The sequence below is a fragment of the Aplysia californica genome, unplaced genomic scaffold, assembly GCF_000002075.1.
Source record: "Aplysia californica isolate F4 #8 unplaced genomic scaffold, AplCal3.0 scaffold00905, whole genome shotgun sequence".
Lineage (NCBI taxonomy): Eukaryota > Metazoa > Mollusca > Gastropoda > Aplysiida > Aplysiidae > Aplysia > Aplysia californica.
In genome coordinates this window covers 121,053-131,860 of record NW_004798175.1, presented here as the reverse complement: position 1 = coordinate 131,860, position 10,808 = coordinate 121,053, and the positions used below count along the sequence as shown (strand labels likewise).

The 10,808-nt window shown below is 38.3% G+C and overlaps 1 protein-coding gene across 1 annotated transcript in view; it reads right to left on the bottom strand.

Annotated features, from left to right (window-relative positions):
* Positions 1–354: 354 nt before the first annotated feature.
* Positions 355–10,808, bottom strand: part of LOC101852440 (protein arginine N-methyltransferase 9) — an 18,328-nt gene continuing 7,874 nt past the window's right edge. The window contains exons 7-13 of the mRNA XM_013089237.2: positions 9,993–10,200; positions 7,884–8,035; positions 6,722–6,916; positions 5,268–5,611; positions 4,362–4,521; positions 3,068–3,967; positions 355–1,628 (exon numbers count right to left, since the gene is read on the bottom strand). Coding sequence (XP_012944691.1) covers positions 906–1,628; positions 3,068–3,967; positions 4,362–4,521; positions 5,268–5,611; positions 6,722–6,916; positions 7,884–8,035; positions 9,993–10,200 — 2,682 coding nt within the window. The 3' untranslated portion in view covers positions 355–905. The remainder of the gene's footprint in view (positions 1,629–3,067; positions 3,968–4,361; positions 4,522–5,267; positions 5,612–6,721; positions 6,917–7,883; positions 8,036–9,992; positions 10,201–10,808) is intronic.

Sequence of the window (10,808 nt, the reverse complement as noted above, 5' to 3'; positions counted from 1 at the left end):
GTTTAAACATGAAGGTATGGATCAGGAAGTGATTACACAAGATGGGCGGTGGTTGTCCTCAGACCAGTATTGGTAACATCACCATGATTTTGATCTGACGTAAGATCACTTTTTCAATTCGGCCTAAACGGTTGAAAGGCTCATACGCATCGCTCTCTTCCTCTGTCTTGCTTTGACACTGAAGAAGGCGCAACCTGTCGATTCATTCTTCTATGCTTTTACTTTTACTGATACTGGGTACTTTTCATAACGGCAGAGATTTGCTTTCCAACTACTGAACCTCACAAATACTTGCCTTGATTTTGTTCAATAGTATATTTTCCCCTTATTTTTCCTTACCGCAGTTTACTCGAATTTTTGAATTATGGATGTGTCAGACGCATTGGCCAATCCCTGACAAATTTGACTGTCATGTAATTTGGTTATGAATTTGTTATATTGCATGGTTGTCATATCAAAACTGAAAAGATCATTGCTGAAAACAAAAAAGGGACTGTTTCAAGAGAGAAAGGAGAAATCTGATGACCAACACAGTATCAAAGATCAAAGTTATGACAGAGTAGAAAAACTGTTGCAAGACAGGGGATAAGTACCACGGTAGAATTGAAAACCTTGAGAAAAAATACCACTTTCTCCTAAGTCTGAAAGTCCTGTAGAATGAGGTAGTCCTTCAGTGCGTACTTCTTTTTTGTCAGACAGTAGACCTGCCAGTTGAGCAGATATCCTTTCCTTGTCAGAAAGATGGTATGGGTGGGCAAGCTTCATGAAAAAATGAAAAAAATGTTGAATGAGATAATTCTGGGAGACCAGCATCACAAAACAATAGAATGGAGAAATTTGTGGGAGAAACAACTCACGTACCATGACAAAAGGGAAAAGTTGTTGAATTGAGATGATTCTGATTGTCATGAGTGAACGGAAAAACTGATAGCAGACTGACTTAGACGGCAATGGAGGGTCAGATTCTCACTCCGACACACTCTCAGCTCCTCTGAGGGAGTTGCCACTACAGCTGCCTGCTGCCAGTGATGGTCTGAGTCCAGTGTGCTGACCGAATGGACTTGCAGGGGATCAGATTCTTTCATAGGTGAATCCACTGCACTAGCAACATGTCTTTCTTGGTCAGTAAACTTTTCGATGGATGTCTTACGTGAATTTCTGGAAGACGTGCAGTCTTCTAGAGAAAAAACACCACTCTCTCCCGAGTCTGAAAGTCCTGTTGAATGAGGTAGTCCTTCAGTACATATTTCTTTTTTGTCAGATAGACCTGCCAGTTGAGCAGAAAGCTTTTCTTTGTCAGAAAGCTTCTCAGTGAATGTTGAACCTCCTCCTTTCACCATAACCTCAGTTTCAGAAAGTTCTTCTGCACCTGTATGACCCCCCATGACACAATGGGAACTATGCCTCAAAGGTTTTTCATTACTTTGGAGTTTTACAGAAATAGAACTTTCAGCATCTTCAACCACTGATGCATCATTTTGCAACATTGGTGTTTTTCGAACAGAAATATTGGGAGACTTAGTTGCTTTCCTCCCTTGTCTCACAGAATCAACTGCTTGAGTAAAGGGAAACTGTAAGACAAACCAGTACACCAGAGCCGAGATCTTGCCAGAAGCAATCACAGGAACCTGAGAGAAAAACAGACAGTATAAAACATTAGTAAAATAAAAATAATTCAATGCAGTGTGCGATATGTAGATACTTGTCTATAATACAAGCCCTTTTTCAAAACAATGAGGTCCAAAAGTATACCGCCTGTACTGTACGCATAATGACATCAGCCACAGCCAGGATTGGGCTCATTAAAGGGAAAGTAAAGCCAAATAAGACTTTCCATTGAACAAGATTGTCTCACAGATTAAATCAATCTCATTGCAACAACTAACAGTTCTTAAAGGTAAGACACTATATTTGAGAGGCATTTTGGTGAAATCAGATGCTCGTCAAAATAAGGGAATCAAAGAAAAAAGCATTTTTCCACCAGTTTGGCAATTTTTATCGAAATTTTTGTTGTTGTCTAAACACTTTTTATGTTCATAGGAAAACACATTTTCATTTACATGAAAAACCTTGTTTAATGGCACAAAATATGTAATCTTCAGTTTTCAAGGACTCTTAAGCTTTTAAAGTTACCAAACTTCGGCGGCCATTTTCTAGCTTATTTTACTTCTGAAACCAGGCGGCCCCACCTTCCATCGCAAATATCTCGACTTCTATTCAAGATAAATGAATATTTTTTCATAGAAAGCAGGGCAAATGAACAATCTTTAAGGTGACATCAACAACTCCATTTGCCCAAAAATTGATGAGCGCCTGATTCCACTGCACTGTGACACATTTGATGCCAAACTAGTACTTAATTTCTCTCATGATGAGCACCGCCCCCCAACCCCCAACCAAATGAGCCAATTTTGGAGCCAAAGTGTACACACATGTTACAGTATTATTATTGAACGTAATTGTGCAAGTTTTACGCCCGCCCTGATCAATACTGTTGAGATTACTCAGGAAGCAGGCAGCTTTAATTTAGCCTGTCAGGGCCAACCTGGGCAGAGAGGTATACAATGTCCCTTACAAAAAAGATGGAAATATTTCCCTCATGAGAAGTGAACTCACTTCTCCTGTCTGTGATGAAAAAGCGCTACACCACAGGCACTGTTACAATATAATCTGACAGAGTAAAAGTTTTTTTTAAAAGCAGCAAATGTAAATATCTATTTTGTGCAAGCTCTACAACCAAGTCTTTAAAAACTACAGGCATTTGTAAGAAGAAAATGTTTTCCTTTTTTCAAATGCAAGAACCAAGAGATATAAAGATTTATTCATACCATTATCAATATGAGCTATTGTCAAGGGTTCGAGAATAACAAGACTTCAAATGTCCATCCAATGATTACTCAAGTGAGTGTGTGTGTTTGTGTGTGTGTGTGTGTGTGCGTGTGCGTGTGTGTGAGTGTGTTTTGATGAGTGTATGCTTTGGCATGAGAGTGTTTTGATGTATACATGCCACAGCAGATTTTTATTTGTGGAGATCAATACGATATATATTATCTATCAAATAAGATACCTTTATTTGAATGCTCTGGTCCAAGGGATCCTCAGAATTGCTGTCTTCCTCACTCAGGACACATTCCTCCACAACCTGAGAACTGCTGAGTGAGACGCCCTCTTCACTTTCTCTTCTCTTCTTCTGGTGAGGTTCCTCATCATAATTAATATCATTACTAGAAGCTTCAAGTACTTTCTCTGAGCAGGAAGAAGCACATAATTGTTGTGAGTCCGGAAGCAGGACGGAGCAGTGAACGGATTCTTTTCCAAGACTGGTGGCTTTTGAGCCTTCTGTTGTTGTAAGATGACTATTTGTTGAAGGAGTTAACGAAGCATCCAACCCCTGAGGTTGACTAGAGGGGAAGACTTGGTGAACTGATTGAGGTAGACAAGAACAACTGCCAACATTTTGAAGAACTGTGTCTCTTGATTTATTTTCCTGCGGTGAGTCATCTGCTATTTCAGGAGGAACACAACCATCTACATCACAAGGGACAACATCAGAACCTTCACCAGAGGGCTCACAAAAGTCAGAACTAATGCTTGCAGGGTTGGAAGACATCATGTTTAGGGAACTAAGGTTAACGCTGCTAATACTGGAACAAACAACATCACTGGGTATCACACAGTTAGAGTTTCTGTCGGACAAATTAGACGCCATCTTCTTCTCAATAGGTTTTATTGCTCTGTCTTCCAGCGGAAGTTCTGTTCCACTCATATTTTCCTCTGAATTAATTTTTTCTTTTTGAGACACTTTCTCTGTTGGATCCACATCATCAGCACTGAGAGGAGTAGGGACTCCAGCTGATTTTGATGGCACTCCCAATAGTTGACTGATATCAATGGAAAACATTTTGAACGACTCCGTAAGCTTCACATGAGATAGCTCGTTCAGTGTAATGCCTTGGTGATTCTTTGTCTGGGGGCAAAAAGGCAAGGACAATGTTTTAGATAACTCATAACTAATGAGGCGCTTGTTGTTAAAATGGCACAGGTATCTTCGACCTCTATTGATTCCATTAGATAATGAGATGTCCAAGCTGTATCAATGACAATAATGGAGGTATACGAAAGTTCTGCTCTGCTCATTTACAAATATCATAAGATTATAATCAAAGATTGTTTCCATTCTCATATAAAGAAAAGACACACAGACTGACTAAAAGAAAACCTAAGATACAGATTAGTCAACAATACCAATTATTTTTGCACTCAAGTCAAGCAGAAAAAGAACAACCAAGCAAAAAAAAAATAAAGCAAAAGGAACTTTTCATATCAGATGAATTTTTAAATATTTTAAGTCGGCTACTCACAGAGAATCTATTCAAATACTCTCCAATATGTAGACCAAGAGTATTTTCATGGCCCTGAACACTACTGAGACCGAGTAGTTCCTCTGACTCCACAAGAACCCCATAGACTTCCACATGTGCAGGAACAGGAATGATCTGTGAGTAGCTGTGCAAGCATTCCCTGTGGGGAAGTAATAAAAAATTTTTAGGACATATGTATTCAGGCACAGGCATTTTCAAATAACATTTGTCACTACTTGTGTGATCCCCACCATCTATTAAAATTACCAAATTGCCCTAAGGTGGACAATAACGTCTTGGTTGGCAAGCACTGATTTAGGTAAACATTATATCAGAAAAGATTAATTTTTTACAATAATATTTTATCAGCTTTGAACATTTGAACTGTACAATTTCTAGGAGCAAATATTAATTAACTTTTGAAAGCAAAATTAAACAGAGGCTTCAATTAGCCCTAAAGTTTACATCTTCAGTTACACCTGTTTACTGCTTTAAGAGTTTTCTCATTATTTTTTTTGGCTAAATTAATGTATAATTAACATTTCTTTAAAATTTCCCTTAGAAACCTCAGTGTTAGTTCATTGAAAGAAAAATCAATCCATAGTGCACAGAATTTTTAGGACTTTAGGCTTTTTTCCATCATAAATTACATGTTATTCCCTTCTTTTAAGTCCATGTTGGAACCATTTATAGCACAAACGTTGTCTTATACTTAAGTAAGATCTAAAGAATTTGTGCCAACAATACAGCCTTGAAAAGCAGTAAAAGAATAAAACTATTTAGAAGCCCTATTTTACCTCATGTCACAGACAAGTTCATCACTATCATACACATGTATTGTAAAGTTGTATAATGAATTATCGTAAAACAGGCTAACTTTTCCAACAATTCCTCAATGAACATTACCGTAAAGCAGCAAATTGTTCTGACAGTCCTTCAATAAGTCGACCCTCAAAGTCCATCAAGTCACAAGCAACTATCACAGCAGGCAAGGCAGCACAGCTATCATCGAGGGATGATGTTGTTCCCTGTGCACTATCCTCCAGTTGTGCACTTGTGAGCACCATGTGACCTGATGAAGGAGAACACTGCCTAAAAGTCTCGCTGTTCATCAAGTCGTAAGGGCTATCTATCATAATGAGTCGCGATGAGTCTATGTTGTTGATGGTGGCAATTTGAGAGAGAAGTTCCTGCTGCACAGACGGTGAGCTTGCATGAGTGACAGCTTGACGGCAGCCTTCTCGCAAAGCCTAGAAGAAAAAATTTAAAAAACAATAGGAGACTTTAGTAATTCTGGTACATTTGATGTCTTTGTTTGTCACACCTAAGCATGAACCCATGTCCTATCAGACAAAAAAATTGGTAATGTTGAGAGCTGAACACAAAAGAACAGGACTGAAAGACAATTTATCCAAGGCGGACTGAAGAAAATAAAAATTATCACTTGCTTGTACACTTACCTGTGTACATTAACATTTACATCTTATAAATAATTGAAACTTGGAAAGTGGTATCATTTGTACAGTAACAAAATTAATCATAATGAACACAATCTTAATGAACCCAAGCATTTATCCTTGATAACCACAAAGCTTTATTTTAATCTGCACATAGTAGGTCTTCCTTCAGTGGGTTTTTTTTTTTTTTGGACTGCGCATCACAATCTCTATAGATCTTTTTCCAAATGAGCTCACCAAGGTAATAATTATTCTCATACAAGGAATGGAAAAGAGGAATTTTAAACCTTTTATTTTGATACCCCTTAAACTTTTGTGTAGCAATGTGGTGTACTTAAGCACTCATAAAAATAATGACATTGAAGAAATCAACATAAAATTTGTCCATCCTTTGGGCAATTTTTATTGACATTTTTATTTTGGGCTCAACACCTTTTCTATCCATTTAAAAACACATTTCTATTAGGATTAATTTTAAAAACATTGATCAAAGGCACAAAATATGTAGCTTTGCACTTTCCAAGTGCACTCAAACTTTAATTACCAAACTTTGGTGGCACTTTTCACACTAATTTTACATCTCACTTTTCTCAGTAATTTTACACGTGAGACCAGATGACTGCCACCTCTTTCAGTTGCAAATTTGACTTCGATTCAAGATATGGGTAATTTTAAAATCAACAGCAATTCAAATAAACAGACTTTAGGATTATACCAATAACTCAACACGCCTAAAAATTGATGAGCCCTTGATTTTATCACGTGACTAATTTGCAATTCAGAAATATCCCATACAGGATAGTTGGTCTTTTTGTGAAGTAGGAAAAGATTTTTTTAAATGGTTGAAGCAGACTTTAGTTGAGATTGAATACATATTAAATATTAGAAAACCTCAAAGAGTACCTGAAGGCATAGAGTGGAGAAGCCATTGTTGAGATGAATAAAGTCTACAGCTGAAAGAGAGAGATTTGCTCGCACTTCACGATTCATAGTTTCACGCAGGACGGATTGTAACTTGTAGTCATTCAGGAGAGCAATCTCAGGGACTAACAGACAGAACACTCCTTGCTGGCACCAGTCTGATTCCTCTCTGTAAAACTGAGATAAAAAGAAAAAGTAATAAGAGATTCCTGGATTGAAGAAAGTAGATAGGAATATTCAAATGAGTTCCAACCAGGTTTGTGAGTATACATCTCTACTTTGGAAAGATTATATCAAATAAAAAGAACACAGTACAATAAAACCTTGGTATAATGTACTTCACAGGGACCCAAGACTTTGACAGTCTTAGCCACGGTAAGTGATTTTTTAACCAAAGACAAAGTTGACAACAAGGGAGGTAACCAAAAATTTGATGTCCAAACTTTCCAACTCCGTACTGAATTGCACACACGAGGTAGACCAGGTAGCTCAGTACGTAAGTAAGCCAATTAGATCAGGCACAAGAGGCCTTGGGATCCAAATACAGCAGGCTAAAAATTGTTCAAGACAGCAACTCATTGTCGAGGAGAAAGCAGGATGTCTAAGACTTCAGTGGTGGATATCTTGGACAGTGTCATATTAATGAAGAAAAAACATAAGGGACTTAGAGGGAAGTGGTCGAGTGTACAAGTAATTGTCTTGGTCAGTTAGATATTAGAGCAAGTTCGACTTCATACTTCTTACCATAGCTTGTCTTGAATGACTTTGAGGCTAATTAAAGCTCAAAAATTAATTTACATTGATAGGCATGAACTGGGAAGTCTTGACGCTAAAAATTAAGAAAATCAAGTAGAAACTTGGGTGAAATTGTTGAGGCCAATAAACATGCAACAACCACTAAATTTGTTCTAAAAGCAGGCCTTTAAGTGTAAAGGCCTATGAATAAAGGAAAGATGTAGAAATGTCAAAACATATTTTAGCCCTTAGGAGTATGAATGGAAGAAAGATGTACGAGTATCAAAACAAATTTTAGCCCTAATGCCCATCAAAATTACTTTGAACATATTATTATCTACAGGTTGTCCATACACAAAAAATAGTTAAAAACTATAGCTATAATATTATATTAAATTTATGATCTTACAAGTGATGGGCCACAGTTGGTCTGGTCACACGCCCTGTCGCGGAAGTCACCAGCTATGTCTGTGACACACATGTGGAGCTTGCTCCCCTTCACTTGGTGATGGACAACAAGCTGACACCCAGGATGTACACTGAGATCCTTTGGAGGTTCTCCTGACAGTGGAAGGGTCAAATGAAAAAATGGGCTTAATCACAAATTGGAAATCATGAGCGTATCAATTTTAAGAGCTTGGCGAAGACTCATAACTGCATTTCTGTTCAAGTCTTGGCTGCTTATGATTGTTTGACTTCTCATTCAACTAATGATAACAATAAATCAAGTCAAATGGAGACTACAATATGAGTGTACAAGCTTTCAAAATTGAAACCCTCACAATTTCCAGTTTGTGACCATTCCCGTTTTTTCACTGAATTCTTCAACAATCTATATAACGAAACATCATTACAACATCAGTGAACTCATTAGCACCACTTACATGATGGCAAAGTTATTGGTAGGTAAAATATATGAGACTGCAAAACAGTAGGAATGAATTTGAACACCGCTGTCTAGAAAATGCATTTCACTCTGATGAAAAAATACACAAAAAACTTTCAACATACAGTCAAACCTGTGTAAGACGGCCACCCATTGTCATGGAGAAAAGTGGCCGTATAAGACAGGTGGCCGTCTAAGGCAGGACTGATCAAGATGAAGAAAACAAACCATTCCCATCTGAGGTCCCAATCGAAAGTAGCCGCATTGTTGTTGTTTTTGTTGTTGTTGGTGGTGGTTTGTATTTTGTTTGTAATTTTTATTTTGTTGCTGATTTTGCACAAGGGTGACAATAAAACGAAATGTATTAGATGAGGAAAACTGAGTGCTATGTTAAAACAAACACATGGGTCGCCACCACTAGGAGAACGAGCGACGCTTCTGCCACAAGTTCATGTTGACGTCCTTTGTTACTTTGTTACAGACTGGGTAAACAGTGACCACTCATCTCACTTACGATTTGTGTTTGAGTTCTGGGCGGGGCTTATGGGTTATGAGGGATCACACACTTACCTCACCAGCAGCTGAAAATTGGTAGCTATTGGTCAACAGTGGGAGGGGCCTACTCAACATGATCGGTTGGAGGGACTACTTAACAACAACGAGAGGTGATTGAATTATGACGGCCCGCCCACAACGCCAGGGGCCAATGCACAATTTATGACTAAACGTATTGGAGTCACTAAGGTGGCCGTCTAAGACAGGTGTTATTGCTTAGTGTGATAGGGGTTGTGTGTTAAAATAAGGTGGCCGTGGCCGCGTTGGACAGGTGCCCGTTTTACACAGTTAAATTATATAGAAAAAACGCAAGGGGGGAAATGGAAAGTGGCCGTTTGTACAGGTGGCCATCTTATAGAGGTGGCCGTCAGAGCAGGTTCGACTGTATTGTTAGACTGTGCTGGGAAACTTGATCACACAAAAACAACAGTGGAAAAATCTGAAGGAGGAGAACTTCTGAGAAGACTTGTTCAAACTTGCAGTCTCTTTGTTTTAGCTGTTACAATTATCTACTCATAAAATACATTTACTTTTCGTGTACTTAACCCTATCCGTACGCCCTGAGGGTCATTTTGTACCCCCGGGTTTGTATTCTTCACATTTTAGAATACTTCTAGTACGAATATCTCTTTGAAACTTTCAGTATTGGTTAAAAAATCATTTTGACAGACTGCTATGCAAAACGTATGGATCGGATTTATAACAAGCAAATTTCCTCTTCGGAAAGTGGTGGCACAGAGTTCCACACATCGTAAGGATACGATAGTCAAATACGACATAAGGACAGGGTTAAAATAGTTAAAAGAAGATAAAATTAAAACAGTTGAACCTGTTCTAACAGCTCCCTGTTCAAGACAATCTCCTCCATAAACGACCAGTTCCCACCTGCCACCTTGCTTTTTAAAAATGTTAATGTTATAATGACTCTTTCCAAGAAGTCCACCTGTCTAAGACAACCACTTTTCTAAATGACAATAGGTGACTGTTTAGGACAATTTCGACTTTATTTTAGTATAAACAAACTGATTATAATTAAGTAAGAACAAAACACAAACACCCTTTTATATAGATGCTTACTTCCAGTAGACTGTGCCTCTGAGAGTCTGACCGTAGAGACAGGAAAAACAGCTTGCTCCCAACACCCTCTATTCTGTGGGTGAGTTGAGATCTGTACTCCTTCACACAAATGCAGATCGAACCAAACAACAAGAGCATCCAGCCTCCCATTGTCAGAGATGTTTAACACAAATGACCCCACACTGCCTTCATTCAAATGTGAAATTTCCTAGGATGACATATAGAGAAAAAAGAAAAAGAAAAGGGCAATGATTATTGAGAATGCTTGCTGACACTATTCGAGAAAAAGGTGAAATAGATTTGATGCCCCTATCTGAAAGGACCGCGACAAAACAGGAATTTTGAGTAAAGTGTCTTTCCCAAGGACACGATGTCGGACAGAGCAGAGGTTCAAACCCCCGAACCTGCAATCTCACAATTATGGGTCCGGCAGCCTAACTACTAAGCCACCGACACCACCACACTAGTTGTGGGAAGACAACTTTTTCAAAATTATGATACGCTTCAGAGGTCCAAAACTAAAGACAGGAGAACGTTGTGCTTTGAATATAACTGGATTGCATCTCTATGTACTAACCTTATTAACCTGAAAACAAGGCTAAATGGCTCAAAGATGTATACAATAAATGTTAAAAATGCTCATCGGTAAAACTATTTCAGTTATTCACAGCTTTACTGTGACTATCAGCACTGACCAAGGCAGATCAAGCAAAGAACATGTGTTGTGAATATTTTTACCAAACATAGGAACAGCAGTGAGGTTACTGAATATATGGTGCTACAAATATGAGAGAGAGAGAGAGAGAGAGAGAGAGA